General features: G+C 40.1%; 1 protein-coding gene, 1 long non-coding RNA gene and 2 pseudogenes across 3 annotated transcripts in view; 2 read left to right on the top strand and 2 right to left on the bottom strand.

Moving 5' to 3' along the window:
• The window catches only part of LOC145482927 (uncharacterized), a 123,483-nt gene that overhangs the window by 89,176 nt on the left and 11,365 nt on the right, over window positions 1-22,942 (top strand). The window lies entirely within an intron of this gene.
• The window catches only part of LOC145480476 (EGF-like repeat and discoidin I-like domain-containing protein 3), a 49,461-nt pseudogene that overhangs the window by 24,512 nt on the left and 2,007 nt on the right, over window positions 1-22,942 (bottom strand). Inside the window, exons 3-4 of the transcript XR_014048517.1 lie at window positions 21,291-21,619; window positions 15,063-15,204 (exon numbers count right to left, since the gene is read on the bottom strand). The product of XR_014048517.1 is annotated as an EGF-like repeat and discoidin I-like domain-containing protein 3 (transcript). The remainder of the gene's footprint in view (window positions 1-15,062; window positions 15,205-21,290; window positions 21,620-22,942) is intronic.
• On the top strand, window positions 17,317-18,492 carry LOC145482823 (uncharacterized; annotated as a pseudogene).
• LOC145482873 (uncharacterized) lies at window positions 18,756-19,388 on the bottom strand. Its single transcript, XM_081461510.1, has one exon. The coding sequence runs from the start codon at window positions 19,386-19,388 to the stop codon at window positions 18,756-18,758; it is 633 nt and encodes a 210-aa protein (XP_081317636.1).

Here is a 22,942-nt window from a genome sequence, read left to right as displayed (position 1 = left end):
AATATCCCGCCATCTTGACCGGACAAGCTTGGTCAATAAAGGATTGATTATATGGCCAATAAAGTCATGAATTAACAAACAAATTTGCGAAAAATCGCGGGCAATCCCGAGCGGGCAAGATCGACCCATCTTGCCCGCTCAGGTAGCCAATCACGACCTAGGATTTACACCATCTGCCATCTGCCATCTGCCTGCCAGGATTTACTCCATCTCCCGATCGCGGAGCCAGCCATATCATGTAATAATAACATTTAACACACAACAACCCACGGCAAAAAGACCATGGGATCCGCAAATTCATCACTCCCCTTTCGATTCCGGAAACGGAACACTCTCTCTTTTTGAAAATATTATTTCTGCTGTTTTTAGTTTCCCTTTTTGTTATTTTTACGCTTGTATGGATGTATATAGCTGTGTTTTCTTGATTGATATCGACATAGAAGTCCCCACGCTTTCACAGAGGCCAAATGGCAGGCCCTTATTGACTCACTTGTATCTGCGGTGTGAGAAATTTGGCAGCAAGATCAATTGACTACTCAGTGGGGTCGCCAAGCAGCTTCTCGGAACGTCTCACACCATTGGTTGAAACCACAAGATATAGACAAAAGAACAATGAAACCTAGCTCTGAAACAATAGAGCTTCGTGCCAAAAACATACAATGAAATTAGAGGTTCTGGAGGGCTTCAACCCAACAAACTCAGTGCCAAGTAGGTTCTTCGTAATTATGCAAATCAACCTGCATAGAGAAAACTAAAAGAATATATAATGATAAGGGGGAAGGGGGGAGTGAGCGGGAAGGGAAAGAAATGTGGACGTTTGTTTACACGTACATTTCAGCATGACACGATTTTACGAAAACCTCGACGAACATGACACTAGGTGCTTTACGTTTTCCTGGAAGATCATAAATGTTCAAATCAAAATAGTATAAATCTTCGTACCTAAAGAAAGTTGCGCGAGTCCATCGTGTGCATGAAGTCGGGCTGCCACGGGATGCCAAGCGCTGATTGGTAAATTTGAAACGGCATGCATGCTTCGAATTCCTCTGGTCACTGAGTTTCGCACCGATCATATTGAGTAAGCCGTATCCATGCTTTCAGCATTGATTTTTTCGGGAAATGTTGGGGAAATGAAGCTCAAATTCGGCGAAGAGATAGAGCATCAATCAACAACTGTCGCCTGTCAGGTGAGATTTTCAGTAGTTTGGCGTTAATTCCAGTTTGAAGTGGAGGAGGTCGCGGCTGACTTTCAAGTACCTTGTCCCCCTTTCTTCTCTTACTGGCCTCCGACCAACAGAAATTTCGTAAAAAAGACGCTTCAATCTGCTAGGATTACAAAAACACACCCAATTTGAGTCGATTAACATTTCATTTAACTTTATTGAGATAGTCAGACCGATATGTAAGTTAGATATGCAATTTTCAGAGCTTTAGTCATAATCCTCATATATTTTTTTTTCGTCTCATGTCAACAATTAACAACCACGAACACATAGACTGGTCTGCCTGTGGTTTATCCAGTTCTAAGATAGCTGTGTGTGTTTAGTGCTCTTTAGTCGAACCTTGCTGTAGACATTATGGTTCAGAACAATTGTAAAGCGCTTTAAAATATTTTCTTCTCACGTCTTTGAAGGGTCGATCGCCTGCTATAAAAAAAGAACGTATCGTACAAACATTCTTTTCCAGCTAGTGCGTGTGTGTTCTCACGCGTGTTTAGCATTCTTTAACGGCCGACGTGTTACCATCGGCAGTGCCCTTGACAACAATGTCTTTTTGATGTCAAAACCTCGTCACCAAACTTCCAACCTGGCTTCCAGGTTGCCAAACTACCTCATTCTCGCCTCACTCAACTGATACTCGTAGTATCAGATCATTGGACAAGTTATTCGCGCGACACTCCTTCCAGCCCAGCAGAAATCTCAAGGGAAGCGCTTTCTAATTCGCCATAGAACTAGATTCAGTGCCACCCCGGTAAGTACGGCATTCGGTCGGAGTGATCTTTCTTAAGTATTAAGACATATTACAAATTAAGGAAGTTTGGGCTATGTACCTAGTATAATTGGTCAATGCAAGTTAGCCAGGACGCCGAAAGCCATGTTCTGATTCGGCGGTCCATCTAATTGCTTTTCGCTGCAATCATGTTCTTCGAGTAAGTTGATTTCGATTATGGGAATAAAGCTACAACATTTGGCCAATTATTAGCAGTGGGACTATCGTTTCGATGCGTTCAGCATTCGTGGTCGAATCCATTTCCTCGTAATGACGTTCTATCGAATTAATAGGGAGCTTAAGCAACGACGACGTCGACGACAACGAGAACGCCACAAAACAATAGGCCTAATGAGTAAAAACAATGGCTCTGCACGCTCTGCAGGTGCGGTTTGCATTTTGGTAAGTTTTTTTGCCGTTCTCGGCTTAACAACGACGTGAAATGACCAAATTTGAAATTCTTTGTCTTAACTTTAACGGCTTTCATACCAATTCTGTTTCTGGACAGTTAGTAATTGTTTTACACGTGGAACGAGTTGGAATAAGTGCGAAGTGATGACAATAACGCGAATTTATGTTTTCGGATGTCGTTGTCGTAGCCGTCGTCGTCATTCTTGCTTAATCTTCCTAATGACTCTTCCTTTAAACTGCTTATACTTTCTTGATCTGCTCAACCACATAAAAATCGTGACAAATCTTCGATCTCTCCACCAAATTTCCTTATGATAAACGAGTCCTCACTTTTCAAGTCTTGAGACGGAAATACCCCAAATAATTTGCCAATCACAAAAATTAATGCTTTTTAAATGATAAATTGATTTTGGAAGCGCTTTGGATTTTATCACGCGAGTTTAAAAGCAGCTATTTTCATTTTCAACTGCAGTTTTAATAGAAAGCAAGGATATTTCTTTATTTCCTTTATAACAAATCCACGTACTTTTGCTCTAATGTTGTATCTAGTTTATTATATATATATATATATATATATATACTTCTTGAACTTGAACAGAATAAATTTATAGAGCGCTCGACTCTGAGAGGAGCAGTGTAGATAATAAACAATGGTAGCAAGACTTCAATTCATCGTTTTATTGCGACAACGCTGTTTCGTATGGTCAAAGGGTGACCACACTCATCAGGCAATATCAACGAATGACCGTTAAATTTCACAAACTGGCAATTAAAAGCTAACTTTAGGTTGCTATGAGATATAAAAACAGTTGCTATGATATGGAAAAACAGATGCTATATAACATTGAAAAACTGGCAATAAAAAAATAAATAAATAAATAAACAAAAATAAAAAAAATAAAATAAGAATAATAATAAAAAGTAAAATAAGAATAAAAAAAATGAAGCAGTTGCTATGGGATGTAAAATCTGAAATCTCGTGTTGCTAAAAGATTGCGTTACTTGCTCACAAAGTTCTTGAGTAGGTATCTGTTTCTGTGGGGGCACGCACTTGCTAGTTCGTTTCGCTTGTTCAAAGTACACAAACTCTTCTTACAGATGATCACGAATTTTTCAAAAAGACATAAATTACATTTGTTAGTAATGTTGCTATAAGGTCTGCACTGCTTAATGATTCTCCACTTGATGGTAAAAGGTTTGTTGTTGTCTTTGAGTGTCCAAATATGTTTAGATAGCTCAGTTTCGTTTCTCTTGTTTTGGTGTCGAAAGGATGCTGTGTGATTCCTGTAGCGCTCTTTAAAATTTGTGGCGAGGCCCACGTATGATTCTGATGACGTTTGTGTTGTGATTGTGGCTTGGTAAACTACATTTTGTGTGAGGCATTTTCCGTCCAGCGGGCATTGATCCTTTTTTCTGCAGTTGCATTCTTTGGCGTTTGTTTGTGTTTGCGACTGGTAGTAATCTGATAGTAGTGCTTTGTTGTGTGACGAGATGATACTCTTCATGTTAGGCATGCAGGAGTAGCTGAGCTTCAGTGTGTGCTTGTTGAAGATCTTGTGTAGGGGGTGTCCGTTAGGGAAGCATCTGTCAATGATGTTTAGGAACTTCCTTCCCAGGTTAGTTTTCACGTTAGCATTCCATGGGGGGTTGTACCATACGATTTTTCTTTGGCGATTTCTGTTGCGCTTTGGCTGTGGTTTATACGTGAGCTTGTGATTGTAGCCGCTCTCGTCAAGCGCTTTCTGGTACGGCGGAATCGCTTCGTCGAAAACTTTCTGGCTAGATGAGATGCTGGTCAGTCGTTTGTTGATGTTTTCTGGAATGTTCTTCAGTAGTGCGGGTGGGTGATTACTTTGTCGGTGAACGTAGAGGATTTTGTTGTTGGGTTTCATGAAGGGTTTGTAAGATCCACTTGTAAGGTCTAGGGTTACGTCTAGGAAGTTTATGGTTTTTTTGTTTGCTTCGATGGTGATTTTGAGGCCATTTGACTTGAAAATTTCACTGACTTCTTGTTTCGTTTTCTCGATTTGTTTAGGTGTTGCTTTGCACACTGCCAGACCATCGTCACGGTAGAGACCAACTTGGCCTTTAAGTTTCGGTGTGATGAGGGACAACATGTAGGTGCCGACGAGTTCGCATGTCTCGGCTCCATCATATGAGCCCATCGTCACGTCAAATAAGTTGCTGGTGTTTTTCTTTTCCCATGCCGTGTTCTGGTGATACAACAGTGATTTTTTCGCGTGTGTGATGATGTGGCGGTCTTGCGGAGTGATGTGCGTGAATTGGGATGCATAGTCAAGTGCCTTTTTCAGAAGCTGCTCGGAAATGGATGGGTAGAAGTCACATACATCGAAAGTTATGAACGCGTGTTGGGATTTGTTTGGGATTGCTTGAAACCATTCGATGACATTTGAGGTACTTCTCCATAGATTCGCTTTTGTTACTTCGATTATTTCTTTGTTTATGTTGTCTAAAATGTGCTTGCTGATTATGCCGATCTCTGATTTTGTGGGATTTATGAGTCTGCATGTTGGGTTGTTTGTGAAATCATGCTTGTGGTCTTTTAATGTTATGAATGCGTCTCTGCTCGCGGAAACTTCAATGCGGTCATCAAGTTTAAGGTCTTGGGCGATCTTTTTGTCGACGGAGGTAATTGAATCTGGGATGTTTTTGTTAGTTTTCTTATAAGCCTTAGTGACGTTTTTCTGTAGGAGGTGCAGACCTTATAGCAACATTACTAACAAATGTAATTTATGTCTTTTTGAAAAATTCGTGATCATCTGTAAGAAGAGTTTGTGTACTTTGAACAAGCGAAACGAACTAGCAAGTGCGTGCCCCCACAGAAACAGATACCTACTCAAGAACTTTGTGAGCAAGTAACGCAATCTTTTAGCAACACGAGATTTCAGATTTTAAATCCCATAGCAACTGCTTCATTTTTTTTTATTCTTATTTTACTTTTTATTCTTATTCTTATTTTATTTTTTTATTTTTTTTATTTTTTTAATTTTTATTTTTATTTATTTTTTTTATTGCCAATTTTTCAATGTTATATAGCATCTGTTTTTTCATATCATAGCAACTGTTTTTATATCTCATAGCAACCTAAAGTTAGCTTTTAATTGCCAGTTTGTGAAATTTAACGGTCATTCGTTGATATTGCCTGATGAGTGTGGTCATCCTTTGACCATACGAAACAGCGTTGTCGCAATAAAACGATGAATTGAAGTCTTGCTACCATTGTTTATTATCTACACTGCTCCTCTCAGAGTCGAGCGCTCTATAAATTTATTCTGTTCAAGTTCAAGAAGTATATATATATATATATATATATATATATATATATATATATAGGCAGAATAATATGGTTTTCCAAACGGTGACTTCCAGTAGAAGGATCAAAAGATACCGTGCTTCAATGTGAATTTTAGTTAAGTGTAAGATGAGGCGTCATGAAGCAAACTTCTAACTGTTCCGGCTTTTAATGTGACGTTTCGGCCTTCGGCCTTCTCCAGATTGGAACAATATTTACAAGTTAAAAAATAAAACGTTAAAAATCCGTTAAAAATTTTTAACGTTTTATTTTTTAACTTGTAAATATTGTTCCAATCTGAAGAAGGCCGAAGGCCGAAACGTCACATTAAAAGCCGGAACAGTTAGAAGTTTGCTTCATGACGCCTAATCTTACACTTAACTATATATATATATATATTCATTAAATGTAGTTCAGGACTTCAGGAGTGATTCATCGTTTTATTGCTAGAGACCTGTTTCGTATGGTCAACAAGTGACCACACTCATCAGGCAACATCATACGAAACAGGTCTGTAGCAATAAAACGATGAATCACTCCTGAAGTCCTGAACTACATTTAATGAATATACTATGCTCCTCTAAGAGTTGAGCGCTTTTTGAAATCCATTCACCACAAGGAAATAGAATATATATATATATATATATATATATATATATATATATATAAAGTGTAAAATTTGATTTTCGTAAAACAGTGCTCAATACATCAGAGTAGAGCGAAGTATATAATGTGGGAGGAAAAACACAAATCCCCTGATGAGTGGGCAACCACGAAACAGGCTTGTAGGGATGAACTTGTAGTTTATTTGTGCTTTTCCTCCCACATTATATATATATATATATATATATATATATATATATATATATATCTAACCGATTTTCCAAAAACATGCCCGCTATTTTGGGGCAAAGTCTTTAACACGGTTTTCATAAATTCAGACACATATTGGCATAGAACGACCTAAACTGCTCAGGGAATTCCATAGTTTGACTCTAAATGCTTTAGAAAGATCGACAGAAATTAGACTCGTTCGTTTTTCGACCTTTCTGGGTCATGCAGTCTTGTTCCCTTGAAATATATGTCTGGATTTATGAAAACGGTGTTAAAGACTGAATCAAGTGTTTTTTGATTTATTTGTTTTTTTCATTTTTTTTTCTTTTCTGCTTTCGCTATGACAGCAACTTGTAAATCTTACCTAGCATGAAATGTAGAAACTCCCTGCCGCATGTTTCATTTATTTAGGTATTTTTTTTCATCATTTATCGACTATCCCCTCCCCTCACCCCCTTTTCAATTTGCGTGAATTTTAGCCCAGGCTACACTCGTCTGAATTCAGTCCGCGCGGTGACTCTGACAACGAGCGACCGATTAGCGTCCTGTATTTGCTGTCTAAAGGAAGTCTGCCCGAGGACATCATTAAGTCCAATGAAAGCCCAAGTCTAACGATTTGCTAGTAAGCGTCGTCCATTATCGTACGCGAGGCGGGCCTGAGGAGATGTGTAAACTGTACGGGTCACATTTAGTCCCGTAACAGAAGGCCGTTTGCCCTGTGGCGATAATGTTGTGCTTGCTTTAGACAGCAAAACTCTTTAGCTACATCAATGTAGGGCTTAGACGTGCAATGGACTAGACATTTCTAGCTGCTGTTGGCGTCATTTGCTTTGAACTTTGAAAAAAAAAATCTGTTGAAATCTGGATGTGCCATTCCGCGCTCGACAAAATTGAAGTACATCCGGGACATTGCTATTTGCCAGCAAAACGTGGCCACGAGGAGAGAGAAGAATATGAGTTCAAGCGCTGATCATGAGTAGAATTTCCTTGTTTTATCAATTTTAGGCGTTCTCGGCTTAGCTAAGTATCAGAACTGTCTGTGATTCGCTAGCGCGGAAGAAATTTATTTGCGTGGCTTCCGGGCGACAATTGACGTAACGACAACATGTTGAGTGTTCGCTTACTGCTAACTATGGCCTAGTTTGTCTGAATTTCAATCGATTCTCGATGTAGGAAGCTCTTGTTCAGTCCATTTAGGACGATGCAGGCCTTTAGAAAGCAATAGATTGGCTCTCCGCCGCGGTTTTGATATCTGTACGTTCGTGTTGATTTAGACTCCAATTTCATGTTAAAAGCACTCTTAATTAAATTGTACAATTGTGATAACAATGGGTTGACAGGCCTACACAACTCCTATCCATGTCATAGCCGCTTTGAGAGTTTTGCTCGAACTAGTATATCTTTGAGGATCTGCCCCTTTTGTATTGTGCGATTGGGGGATCTTTGAATATTTCGCTAAGCAATAATCCTGTTTTTAGGAGGACATTTCACCAGAGTAGAGCCGTTAGAGGTCATAGGTCTGCGTGGTTTCCGCTGTCATCCGCGTGTAATTTGTTGAGTTTGACACCTCTGTTTTTGGCCACGTGCTACTTTTTTTGGCTCATTTGATTGCAAGATATGTTTTAAGCTCTCTAAATATTAGCTCTGGAGGGACAAAGTTTGAAATAGTCCGTGAGCATGTTGGTTACTTGCATTTTGTATTATTACGCCGGGCCCGGCTGTTTGATTTACTGTTGCAAGTTATGCTGCTTGTTATCACGGGTGTCATATTTATCTTTGTCCGGCTTCGCCAGAGATAGCTGTAGCTTTCCTTGTTGAAAGCTATGAGTCTGTCTTATAGAGACGTTCTTCTGCTTCTTGGATCAATTTCATCGAGCTTTTTGTCCTTCCAGTTTGTTCGTTCTGGAACTGCAAATGTAGGTGTTCACGCGCAAGTCTGTGAACTTTTTTGCGTGTTGTTTATGATATTGTGTGGTTTTGTTCAGGCAAAAGCTCTGAATTTAGGAGTTCTTCCTATGATTGTTCATCCAGCTCCACGTTGTGGTTGTCATTGCTTTTATTTGCGATGCTGTCAGGTTTTCTTGAGACTGTTAATAGTCTCTATTTTGTTAGGAGGCTCGTAGCCTTGTAGATCAGACAAGACCGCGGGTTCGAATCTTACTATAAAGGAGAATCCCCCATCCCAACACAACATCTTAAAAGAGCGCTTGAACTTATACTTCAAGAAAACTCATTCCAGTTTACTGGAAAAAACTACCTCCAAACACATGGAACAGCCATGGGTACAAAAATGGCAGTCGCTTTTGCCAACATCTTTATGGGAAAGGTAGAATCACAAATCTAAATCAAAGCGCTCAAAAACCACTCGCCTGGAAAAGGTATATTGACGATATATTCTCTATCTGGAATATAAACAAAGACGAAGTCACGCAGTTCATTGAACTAGCAAATAGCCACCATCCCACTATCAAGTTCACGGCTGAAGTTTCCGACACGGAAACAACGTTCCTCGACACAAAAGTTTACAAAGGCGAAAGATTTGCACAAAAGTCTAGACTAGACATTAAAACTCATTTCAAAGCTACTGAAACATTTCAGTACACGCATTTCTCGAGTTGCCACCCACCAGGGGTCAAAAAGGGTTGCATCAAGGGCGAAGCATTCAGACTTCTCCGAACCAACTCCTCTGAAACAGCATTCAAAACTGCTATTTCACAATTTAAAACAAATCTCATCGAAAGAGGGTATCCTGAAACTCTTGTTTCAACAACTCTCGCAGAAATTACATTTGAGGAGAGAAAAGCTGCCCTACAACAGAAACGTAAACAAGACAGGCGAATCTTGCCTTTTGTCACACAATATCGCCCTTCAGTGCCTAACTTAAAGCAAATACTTATGCAGAAATGGCATTTAATTCAACAACAACCATTGCTTAGAAGAATATTCAAAGATCCCCCTATTGTCTTGTACAAAAGGGGCAGATCCCTAAAGGATATACTCGTTAGAGCAAAGCTTTAACCGGCTATTACACGTGGATGGGAGTTGTGCAGGCCTGTCACCCCATTGTTATCACCATATATATATATATATATATATATATATATATATATATATATATATAATAAACAATGGTAGCAATACTTCAATTCATCGTTTTATTGCGACAACGCTGCTCCTGTCTGAGTCGAGCGCTCTATAAATTTATTCTGTTCAAGTTCAAGAAGTTTCTACTGCTCCTTTCACCAAGTTGAGCGCTGTCAAGAATGAGTTACCAGGTTAAAGATTTCAGTTATTCGACCAAGAACATCCCGCTGGCAAGTAAAAGCAAGTATCTACAAATCCTGATAGAGTAAACAGAATCCTTAATACACCAAATGCGTTGGAAAGCCTTCTTCTTTTTGCAAAACCACGACACCGATAGCAAAGATAAAGAAACCTACGGATTCAAATCAAAACGCCCACCACCGCACGTTAGCGCCCTCGATGATTTTGAAGACAACATGCTTAATATGATCCAACGAGTGGAGTTTAAAACCAACTGCACTGCAACAAATAGCCTCCAAGCAAAACTTGACAAAGACGTACAAGAAATCCGACAAGATAAGAACATCTATGTAAAGCCGACAAAACTACCAACCACTACAAGGCTGAACCTCAAGACTATTTAAACCTCCTACAGAAAAACGTCACTAAGGCTTACAAGAAAACTAACAAAAACATCCCAGATTCAATTACCTCCGTCGACAAAAAGATCGCCCAAGACCTTAAACTTGATGACCGCATTGAAGTTTCCGCGAGCAGAGACGCATTCATAACATTAAAAGACCACAAGCATGATTTCACAAACAACCCAACATGCAGACTCATAAATCCCACAAAATCAGAGATCGGCATAATCAGCAAGCACATTTTAGACAACATAAACAAAGAAATAATCGAAGTAACAAAAGCGAATCTATGGAGAAGTACCTCAAATGTCATCGAATGGTGTCAAGCAATCCCAAACAAATCCCAACACGCGTTCATAACTTTCGATGTATGTGACTTCTACCCATCCATTTCCGAGCAGCTTCTGAAAAAGGCACTTGACTATGCATCCCAATTCACGCACATCACTCCGCAAGACCGCCACATCATCACACACGCGAAAAAATCACTGTTGTATCACCAGAACACGGCATGGGAAAAGAAAAACACCAGCAACTTATTTGACGTGACGATGGGCTCATATGATGGAGCCGAGACATGCGAACTCGTCGGCACCTACATGTTGTCCCTCATCACACCGAAACTTAAAGGCCAAGTTGGTCTCTACCGTGACGATGGTCTGGCAGTGTGCAAAGCAACACCTAAACAAATCGAGAAAACGAAACAAGAAGTCAGTGAAATTTTCAAGTCAAATGGCCTCAAAATCACCATCGAAGCAAACAAAAAAACCATAAACTTCCTAGACGTAACCCTAGACCTTACAAGTGGATCTTACAAACCCTTCATGAAACCCAACAACAAAATCCTCTACGTTCACCGACAAAGTAATCACCCACCCGCACTACTGAAGAACATTCCAGAAAACATCAACAAACGACTGACCAGCATCTCATCTAGCCAGAAAGTTTTCGACGAAGCGATTCCGCCGTACCAGAAAGCGCTTGACGAGAGCGGCTACAATCACAAGCTCACGTATAAACCACAGCCAAAGCGCAACAGAAATCGCCAAAGAAAAATCGTATGGTACAACCCCCCATGGAATGCTAACGTGAAAACTAACCTGGGAAGGAAGTTCCTAAACATCATTGACAGATGCTTCCCTAACGGACACCCCCTACACAAGATCTTCAACAAGCACACACTGAAGCTCAGCTACTCCTGCATGCCTAACATGAAGAGTATCATCTCGTCACACAACAAAGCACTACTATCAGATTACTACCAGTCGCAAACACAAACAAACGCCAAAGAATGCAACTGCAGAAAAAAGGATCAATGCCCGCTGGACGGAAAATGCCTCACACAAAATGTAGTTTACCAAGCCACAATCACAACACAAACGTCATCAGAATCATACGTGGGCCTCGCCACAAATTTTAAAGAGCGCTACAGGAATCACACAGCATCCTTTCGACACCAAAACAAGAGAAACGAAACTGAGCTATCTAAACATATTTGGACACTCAAAGACAACAACAAACCTTTTACCATCAAGTGGAGAATCATTAAGCAGTGCAGACCTTATAGCAACATTACTAACAAATGTAATTTATGTCTTTTTGAAAAATTCGTGATCATCTGTAAGAAGAGTTTGTGTACTTTGAACAAGCGAAACGAACTAGCAAGTGCGTGCCCCCACAGAAACAGATACCTACTCAAGAACTTTGTGAGCAAGTAACGCAATCTTTTAGCAACACGAGATTTCAGATTTTAAATCCCATAGCAACTGCTTCATTTTTTTTTATTCTTATTTTACTTTTTATTCTTATTCTTATTTTATTTTTTTATTTTTTTTATTTTTTAAATTTTTATTTTTATTTATTTTTTTTATTGCCAATTTTTCAATGTTATATAGCATCTGTTTTTCCATATCATAGCAACTGTTTTTATATCTCATAGCAACCTAAAGTTAGCTTTTAATTGCCAGTTTGTGAAATTTAACGGTCATTCGTTGATATTGCCTGATGAGTGTGGTCACCCTTTGACCATACGAAACAGCGTTGTCGCAATAAAACGATGAATTGAAGTCTTGCTACCATTGTTTATTATCTACACTGCTCCTCTCAGAGTCGAGCGCTCTATAAAGTTATTCTGTTCAAGTTCAAGAAGTTTATATATATATATATATATATATATATATATATATATATATATATGGCTTATATATGGCTTATACATAACTATATTTCGATAGCGTTGATCCTAGCGGTATGCAGGACACCTATCATATATGAACTCAGTTAAATGATCTTGCTCTCCATGAGTTCTCGTAGCTCAGTGGATAGAGCGCCCGCCCGGTGTTCGGGAGGTCATGGGTTCGATTCCTGTCGGGGACTCAGAATTTTTCTTTGTCCCACGCTCGTGCCATGTTGATTAATTCACCTTCACATTTCATTACCAAGCTTAAAATTCACCATCCTTATTAACTTATCACTACTCACGATGAATTCGATAGCGTTGATCCTAGCAGTATGCAGGACACCTATCATATATGAACTCAGTTAAATGACCTTGCTCTCCATGAGTTCTCGTAGCTCAGTGGATAGAGCGCCCGCCCGGTGTTCGGGAGGTCGTGGGTTCGATTCCTGTCGGGGACTCAGAATTGTTCTTTGTCCCACGCTCGTGTCATGTTGATTAATTCACCTTCACACACATATATATATATATATAACTTCAGAGAAGTTCAGGTCTCACGAGTAGTCATCGTTTTATTGCTACAGAACTGTTTCGTATGGTACAAGGACCATACTCATCAGGCAATTTTAACGACTGAACTATTGAAATTGGAAAGCTGGCAGTTAAATACGAAAATTTGAATGGTTTCTATAGTAGATGCGTTACATTCAGGCTATTTGAAACTATTCGAAGAGTTTCTAGGTAACAAAAAACATGATATAAGAGGGATTATGTGTCGTTATTTTAAGTTACGTTACTCTAAAGTTCTAAACTTAACTTAAAATAACGAGGTTTAAAGGTTTGTGTTGTATATTGTACTTTGTAATAGGGGTGACGGCAAATGCGTTAGCTTGGGCTGTCGCCTGCCGTTATTATATCACCTAATAATCAATGGTTATTTCCACGTTATAGTAGTTATTAGAGAGCTTAACCAAACCACGACGACGACGACGACAAGAACGTCAACAAACAAAACGTATATTGTACGACGGTTGAGCACGTGCGATATTAAGCACTTAATGACTGACACCAAGGGAAACAGCGAGTTTTGTTTCCCCGAGACTTCGAACATTGAGGGTCGAGGGGAAACAAAACTCACTGTATCCCGAGGGGCTAGGCATTAAGTGCTTAATATCGCACGTCCCGACTCAAAAGTAGAAAAAAACTGCGAAAATGTGATTTGCTTGACGCCTACGGTGGCTGTGCCTACAGTGCGAGCGGCAGTCAAACCGAGCTGTCCTACCGAAACGACACGATAACAGTCTTTCTCTTTGCAACTACCATACAATGAAGACAATACTAAAGTTGGTTTACCTTCTTCTATCTAATGCTTCACTCGAGAATTCTGTGTTCGATTTGAAGAAGAACAGCATATTTTGTTGTAAATGACTCAAATATTTTCCTATCTGGCGACAGCGATCGAAGAGCAAGTTGCCGAACGCGGGCGGTCCATTTTTTGGCGACAAATCGAAGCTTAAAGACACAAAATGTTCAAATTTTCCCCTTCATTTGTCTGATATGTTTTTGCAATTATAAATCCGTTTTCTTGAATAACGAATGCCTTCTCTAGTGAGAAACGTTGCCTGCCTTCAGTGACTTGTTGACATCAGGTCGACTGGCACGAGAAATTTGCCGCGGCTTCAAGGTGGACGACCTGATCACGTGCGAGTCGAAAGTCGAAAGTTGTTGTTTCCGTAGGGAGTTAGTGAGTTTTGTTCGCCCTTAGGAGTTAGTGAGTGTTGACCCATGACACGTGACACGTTCTCCTTCAATCGGAAACTGTATTTGAGTTGTCAGGTATAACAAAAATCTTTGTCCTCTGCAAAACAACCACCTGAAATGAACAAATTTCTATGTGCTCGGAGGAACGCGAACGACTACAGATAAATTGGAAGTTAATGCTGTCACTGGATATTTAACCCGATGAGGTCTTTAGAGAGCCATTGGCTCTCTGAGCAGCTGTGGACAATTGGGAATTTCGCTGGTAAAATTCAAATTCATTTTTGACCAAGCGTCGTCCTCGGCGTCGCCGTCGTCGTTGTTTAAGTTCTCTATTGCCTTATTCGTCAACATCGATCTACATTGTATGTGCAGCTACGGAAAAAAGAGAGTCGACGTTTTGAACCTGCAAGCGGTCGTTACTTTCAATCAGATCATCGCCGAGAATTAAACTTGAATCGGAAAGAAGCAGGAGCCAACATACTCGAAAAAATCGATCGTGCCTTGATATGTACTGGTTATTGACCAAGTGTGAAAGCAGGCTCTTCGCGTGGTAAGAATGAAGAAGAGGAAAAGGGGAGAAAAGCCTACCCGCACCACTTTGACTTTTGAATCGGTGCGTCCACATACTGATTGGCTAACATTAATGAATTGTCATGGTGACGTTATTCATTCTGATCGCCTTTGGTGATCCGGTGCGAGTTCATTACTTCATTGACTGATATTTGACAGCTCGCTCCGCGTCGCATCAGCGGGGTTTCTTGGGAGCGTCAGATTCGGCATTCTAAGCGATGCGGCCAGGCCCTTCCTCCCTTTTTCCTTTCCTACTTTCTCTCCTCACGAGGAGCCTGCTCACAGGCTAAATATTGAAAATTGCTAATGACCTTGGTGAAGCTGCATGTGGGTTCCTCACCTTTAGAGCAACCGTAGACTTCCACTCTCATCGATACGTGATTTTTCCAAGTCACTGGACAAACACGGATGTATCTTGCTTTAATTGGTGGATTTAGTTCATGATAAACAGCAGTGTCTTGGTCAGTGTTTCCATCAAAATTCTAAAAAAAGCACGATATGTATATGTTACGGATCCAATCTTTGCCATCTAATGACTCGTTTAAAACATAGGTACAAGGTAAGTCACAAATGGCCTAATACATTTGCATTCATGCCGTCGTCACTATCCATATTAGGGAACTTAAGCACGGGTCGTTTTACAGGTAACGACGACTTTAGCGACCGAAAGAGCCTGGGAAGAGAACAACGTCGTTCCCGCCAAAATATAAAAGTTAAGCAACTACACGAGTTTTGCGGCAGCGACGTCGGTAGCAAACTCTGTTCGCTGTTAAGAGGCGCTGCGCCTAAGAAACGACCGATGATTTCCGGCTAAAAAATAAAATCGGCCGATTTTTATCTCCCAAGTAGAGGTTACCGAATACTATTTAAAAATGAATTTCTTTTGTTTCAGTTTCGCTTTAAACCAAAAATATCGAGCCGCAAACTTTCTCCGTCTGATAGCAGCAAAATCAGGCCGAAAATAAGCCCCCGCAAAAAACTGTTCAGAAACTACTATCGCAACGCAAAATAATGAGAAAACTACACAGTGTTGAAGAAAAAGGCCTTTTAATGCAATATCATTCGATAAACATCAAAAAAACTGCTGAAGCGATTGAAAAATAAAGTTTCAAATATTGCATACTAAATTAGATGCAGCGTTGGAGCTGACTTTAAAATAATTATTTCTCAAAAGTTCAACGCATTTGAAAGCAATCAAAGTGATGAATCAGACATTGGAGGGATATATATCACGTTTCTGGAAAAACATTCTTCGGCCAAAGTATATTGACCTTGTACAAAGCGTTCAAAGTTACCGTGTTTACCGTTATCCTGCTACTTCGGCGAAACACTTCTTTTTTGCCAATACGGCCGTGGATAGCGTGTTAAACGCCACTTTAAACCTTGCTAGGCATTCAAAGACCATCCTGAGTAGAAGGACGTAGAATTAAACGAGAAAGGAAGATAAAAAATACGCAGAAAAAGAGAATAACTCGAAATTACCATCTGCTAACGAAAGTTGAATCTGGAAAATGTCGTCGCGTGACAGCGGCCATTGACGCGATTTGTATAAATAGCGGCGGAATCCAAACGAATGCACAAATAGGAAACACTTTTTCCCGGTTACAAAACGTTTAGTGGAACAATGTTATGTTATTTTTCACAAATGATGGTCACTCAAAAAGAAAAACTTCCCCAACCGCCACACCGTTTTGGCCGCAGCGTGATCTGAGTTACGGGGTCACGACTGGATGCCTAGCCGCTGACCGACCGAAGGACATTGCAGACTCGTTTTCCCACGCTCTTGCGACTTGACGTGACAAATGACGTCAATGGCCGCTGTCACGCGACGACATTTTCCAGATTCAACTTTCGTTAGCAGATGGTAATTTCGAGTTATTCTCTTTTTCTGCGTATTTTTTATCTTCCTTTCTCTTTTAATTCTACGTCCTTCTACTCAGGATGGTCTTTGAATGCCTAGCAAGGTTTAAAGTGGCGTTTACCACGCTATCCACGGCCGTATTGGCAAAAGAGAAGTGTTTCGCCGAAGTAGCAGGATAACGGTAAACACGGTAAATTTGAACGCTTTTTATAAGGTCAATATACTTTGGCCGAAGAATGTTTTTCCAGAAACGTGATATATATCCCTCCAATGTCTGATTCATCACTGTGATTGTTTTCAAAAGCGTTGAACTTTTGAGAAATAATTATTTTAAAGTCAGCTCCAACGCTGCATCTAATTTAGTATGCAATATTTGAAACTTTATTTTTCAATCGCTTCGGCAGTTTTTTCATGTTTATCGAATGATATTGCATTAGAAGACCTTTTTCTTCAACACTGTGTAGTTTTCTCATTATTTTACGTTGCGTTAGTAATTTCTGAACAGTTTTTTGCGGGGGCTTATTTTCGGCCTGATTTTGCTGCTATCAGACGGAGAAAGTTTGCGGCTCGATATTTTTGGTTTAAAGCGAAACTGAAACAAAAGAAATTCATTTTTAAATAGTATTCGGTAACCTCTACTTGGGAGATAAAAATCGGCCGATTTTATTTTTTAGCCGAAAATCATCGGTCGTTTCTTAGGCGCAGGGCCTCTTAAAATAGGCTGTTTGAGAGCATGTCATCCTTCAGTGAAATGAGAAACCTGCTTCCTTTTTTGTACGACAGTAAAAGCATCTGTGACGAAGAATATTTGACCTTGTACGAAAGTTACAGTTCCAAGAATCCAGAATTCCCTTACAGCTCCAACTCAAAGTTTTATTACGACCAGATGGATGAATCAGAGTGTTTAGCGGAGTTCAGAGTGCGAAAGCAGGACATAAGATTATTGGCAAATGTTGATCAATTACCAGTCACTTTCCGATGTCCGCAAAGAACAACTTGTGACCGAACGGAAGGGCTTTGTATGCTTCTGAAGCGCTTCTCGTATGCCATGTCGCTATTCAGACATTCAGTCATCGTTTTGCAAGACCAGTTCCTGAAATAAGCATGATTACCAACACAGTGATGGATCATATTTTTTTGAACCATGGTCATCGAATTTCATAATGGAATTTTGATATATTGAGCCTGCCAATGCTACAGGAGTATGCAAACGTTATCCATGCTAAAGGTGTACCTCTCAGCAATTGCTTTGGGTCTATAGATGGGACAGTCAGACCAATTTCTCGCCCAGGCCAACACCAAAGAATAGCGACGGTGTACAATGGACATAAGCGGGTACGTTCACTCAAGTTTCAGTCCGTTGCTCTACCAAATGGACTTATTGGAAATATGTATGGGCCTGTTGGTAAGTTAATTATGTTCACTAGGATGCCGTGAAAATAAGCTACCACATAGGGTTTCATTAATTCATTACTCTTATTTATCCGTTTTGATATGCAGAGGGGAAAAAACACGATGCAAGCATGTTGGTAGATTCCATTCTTCTCAAGGATTTGGAAAGGAATGCATTTTTTCCAACAGGTCAGCCTATGAGTGTTTATGGGGATCCTGCCTATCCACTGCGAACACACCTACGGGCACCATTTCGCCATGGTATCCTAACACCGATGATGGAACAATACAATTTTGACATGAGTTCTGTTAGAGTAACTGTGGAGTGGCTCTTTGGAGACATCATCAACGACTTCAAGTTTTTGGATTTTAAGAAAAACGCCAAAAATTGGAGTGAGTGGTGTGTGTATATCTTGTATGTGCAGTACTTAATAATGCTATTACCTGCCTATATGGAAACAAAACCTCAGAGTTTTTTGGTCTAGACCCTCCTTCATTGCAGTATTATTTTAGATAAATTCTCTCAAGTAAACAGAGCAGAAGTGGAGGCCATTTTCATTAAACCCAAATTTATTAAGTATTTGAATTATTCCTGGTGGTCACCAATGCAAGAGTCAAACTTGTAACAACAACAATGAATGAACTTGTTTTTTTTTTTCGAATTCACAAAACGCAAGTAAATAATAAGACATCAATTTCAACAAATACCCGTCTTTTTGTTCAAATAAATAAACAGTGACTTTACATGTTTATACTTGGGAAAAATGTCATTGTTTCTTCTTAAGAAGCTTTTGGATAACCGACAGAATAGCTTGATTTGTTTGTTGTTGTCACTTGCTGATTCTGCTCTTGCTCTAGTCTTCTTAGATCTAGTTCTTGTTGTCGTAATTCTCGCTCATTCTTGGCTTTCTCTTGCATGAATTCAACTAGTGGTTCGGTGCGATAACTTCTCTGGCGCTTCGGTTTCTCCTCGCATTCATCGCCATTCTCTGTTGACCTGCGCTTTTTCGTTTCGCTGTATCGCTGTAAAGCTTTCTGCCTTACGTCCTTTGCCTTGCTTTTATCTTCCTTTTGCTTTCTTACCCTAGCATCACCAACTTTGTTTAAGCTCTCTTCTTTCCCGGCGAGTTCTTCAAGTAAAACATCTATTTCGGACATGTCGTCCACGGATATTCCACTTGCAGTGTCTTCTTGATGCATCTTGGCCTTATACTTCTTCTGGAGAAGAACCCATCGGTTTCTTACTGCCCTCTTATCTTCGAGATGAAAACTGAGTGTCTTCACTTGATTTAACTTTTCTGCGATCGATTCCCACCTTTCTCCCCTCGCAACGCTTTCTTTTTTGAATGAAAACAAATCTCTCGCCAGGGTTTCTCGAAGCAAAATAACATCATGATCTTCAGTCCACTCCATAGCTCTAAAAGCAAAATACGATAATTCAGCTATTTTAACCGACGATCGAGAAAAAATGTAAACTTATAAAGATGTGCATAAAAATATTTTCTGTTGAAATGTCTTCGAAATACTCAATAGTTAAGCTTTTTTTGGCTTTCCTTCGGAAGCTGGCGCCGACATCTTTTGCTCAAAGCTACGTGAAATGAAAATGAGTGTGTTTTTATCTATGTCTGAATTTGAACAACATGAAAGAAAATACTTCTAAAAAGGGGATGTTACTGAAAGTGGTAAGGGGGGACGGGGAACCGGGAACCGGGAACGGGAGTCTGGGAACGAGTGTACGGCGGTAACTCGCGTGAAAATCCAACATGGCGGACAAAAGAAAAGAAAAGGGAATAATTTGGGGAAATGTGACGAAGGGTTGCGGTTGTTAACGCGAGTTTCTACCGGCTGTGCCACCAGATCATGGCCCATTACGTCCTTGTTAGAGCAGAGTTCGATTGGTACTGGGATAAACAAAGCATGAAATGGCGCCTGGGGTAAAAATCGAATCGGCATTATCATGTATTATCACAAGCTATGTCCGCCAATTGGTCAGGCCACAGTCTTTCTTACATAGAATTTCAAGCCTTCATAGTCCACTCATATCTTCTCACTTTGTGCGCGAGCTGTCATATCAATATTTTAAAATAGCAACACGCAATATGATATCGAGGACAAGTGACATAACACATGAGCATCATTGAACGTGGGTCGTCCGCTGTCTTCACATTCGGAAGCTAGAAAGGCGGCCTTTCGGAGATCCACAAGTCAGCTGGCAAATCAGGTGCGCAGTAGATAAATAACCTGTGGCCTGGCCGCTTTGTTAAAGACAAAATACATGAAGAAACGAGCAAGGAATATTCCACAAACTGCTAATGTTGGTTAAGGATGACCGCGGAAAAGCGACTGCGTGACACTCGGTATGTCACGTATCAGACGGGAAACAGTCTTTATTCTCTGTCTGCGTTTTGTACCCAGTCTGCAGTCTGCATTTTGTACCTAGTCTACATTTTGTACCCGGTCTGCAGTCCGCATTTTGTACTGACCGATTGGATTAGCATGTGATAATACCGATTCGATTTTCTCCCCAGGCGCTATTTCATGCTTTGTTTTTCTCAGTACCATATTGGACTTTGAGGCACAGGTGGTAGAAAGTAAAGTTTACAACCGTAACACTTCCTTACATTTCCCCCAAATTGTTGCCTTTTCTTTTCCTTTGTTCGCCATGTTAAATTCTTAGGCGAGTTACCGCTGTACACTCGTTCCCAGACTCCCGTTCCCGGTTCCTCATTTCCCATTTCCCGTTCCCCGTTCCCCTTTCCCCGTTACCAGTTTTAGTAACATCCTCTAAAAGGGTAACAAGAGCAAAATAGAATGTTAAAACAAGTTTGGGACAAGCTAGTGAGGGAAAGATACTCACGTTCTGCAGACAACGCCAAAATGAAGGTTTTCACGTTCGCGCGAAACGAAGACGACTTGACAGACAACTTCAGAACGCCTACCGGAACAAAAAGTCACTTCCGGTCGCCGTCGCCGTCGCAAAATAACCTGGTGCTTAAGTTCCCTATTTAAAGGGAATCAAATGTAAAATCAAAAAGCTGCGGTAAAAAATAAAAACAAAAAACAACCCTTCCCCCCAAAAAACAAACAAACAAACAAACAAAAAACAAACAACCATAACCAAAACAAAACAAAACAAGACAAACTAAACCAATACCAAAAAGAACTTCAACAACAACAACAACAACAACAAACAAAACAAAACAAAAACAAACAAAACATAATAATGGTGAAAATAAGCATTCAAAGTAACCCCACCCTTAAAATAAAATGCCAATACAAAAAGTATTAAAGTATATCTGGTGTTTTATTAGTTACCTTTATACCCTCCCCTTGTTCACGGTAGTACTGAAAGTTTTTCTTATCGTCACCATACAGTAGATTGTACTTGGTAACCCCTTGTGGGCAACAACCATTTCTCCCTTGCGTTGCTACTCCAGTTATTATAAGGGCCTCGCAGCCCAGATAAACCTGAAGCCATAGATGAGCATCATTTCCGTCAGCTGACCAAGCTCCGTGTAGTGTTCCAGTGGCTTGGAAGTGTAGTCTGCCCCGATTAGCGGCGCGGTTGGCGAGAAACTGTGAAGAAGCACTTGTCTGTCCGTCACTGATTTTTCCGCTTTCCATGCCAAGAGGTCCTTGACAAACTAATTTAGTGAACAGATTTGATTACAAAGTTTCATGTAACGTTTGAGTCATTTTCAATTGAGATTCTTAATACCAAATCCAAGATAGTTACTCTGGTCAACTTCAAAACAAACAGTCAATTCAGTGATCCTGTCAAAGCTGGAAGGAAGTTCATGTAGCTCACACGAACCGCGGTAAAACGTGAGTAAGCACGATTGGTGTTGGATAATAAAGTTACGCGAGATTCTTGAGCCATGCAATCGCTTTTGGACTCGAACGAAAACCGCTCTAATAAAACTTTGAAGTTACAAAGACGTCCTCCACATTGACCCTTGGACGTACAATGGGGAGAGGCGAGGGGGGGGGGGGAGTGGTGGTAAGGATGTCGGTGCCATCCTCTCACAAGGTTTTTTCAAAGTATTGAAAAGACGATTTACTCTAAAGGGCTGAAACTTTCAGTAGCTGTTAATTCATCCTCAACGGTGATTTTCATATGTCAATTGTGTATCCATCATTTTTTACGTTGCCTTAGCAACCGCAAATTTCATGTAAATTTGACCATGGTTAATGGAGGGGAATGGTTTTGAAACTTGACAGAGTTCTTTGTTGTATGTTCTTGTTTTCATTTTTGACCTTGACCGTGCACAAAACACAATCTTGTTTACTACTGACCGAGGAACTTATCAATGGAAATGTTTTGATTCCGTAAATCATACATGGTGTATGAAGGCAAAACGAAAGATTGTAGACGGTCGTGGACCTTCCAACATCATGAATCTTGACATCTTTGTTTCCTCCTTTGATTTTTGCCGGACTCCATAACCTTTCCCCCCTGTTAACTAAGATCTGACCAAAAACCAACTTTTTTGACATAATTCTGTAGTTTGTTCCAGTTTTCTTCATCAAATATAATTGCAGAAATACACGAGTTTGTACATTTCAGAAGTGTTCTGGTTTGATTGTTTACTAATCTCCGTTATTTCGTTATTTGTTAGGAAAATACTGAAATCGGAGAGGGCGGATCCAAGATAGCAGGTCAAAGGACGTCATTTAAAGTCATAACCAGCGGAAATGGTATCATTTTGTAGAGGAAGCTATCTAATCAATGTAAAATTATTTCGCTCTGGCTTAACAGAATGAAAACCCACGGGAGGGTTTCCATCCAGCTCCTTGTACCGCGGTAGGGGTATGGATTACCTTGTACGTCCGAGGCTTAATATTTCTGACACCGCAAAACAAAGGCAAACTGTATTTTTGACACTCGAATTAAAACCCATTTAAGAAATCTTTAAAGCAACAAAGTTAATAGTAATGTTATGGAAATGAGGAGAGTTACGGAAAAA

This window comes from Orbicella franksi, chromosome 3 (assembly GCF_964199315.1).
Source record: "Orbicella franksi chromosome 3, jaOrbFran1.1, whole genome shotgun sequence".
Taxonomy (NCBI): domain Eukaryota; kingdom Metazoa; phylum Cnidaria; class Anthozoa; order Scleractinia; family Merulinidae; genus Orbicella; species Orbicella franksi.
This window is presented reverse-complemented; position numbering and strand designations above follow the sequence as displayed.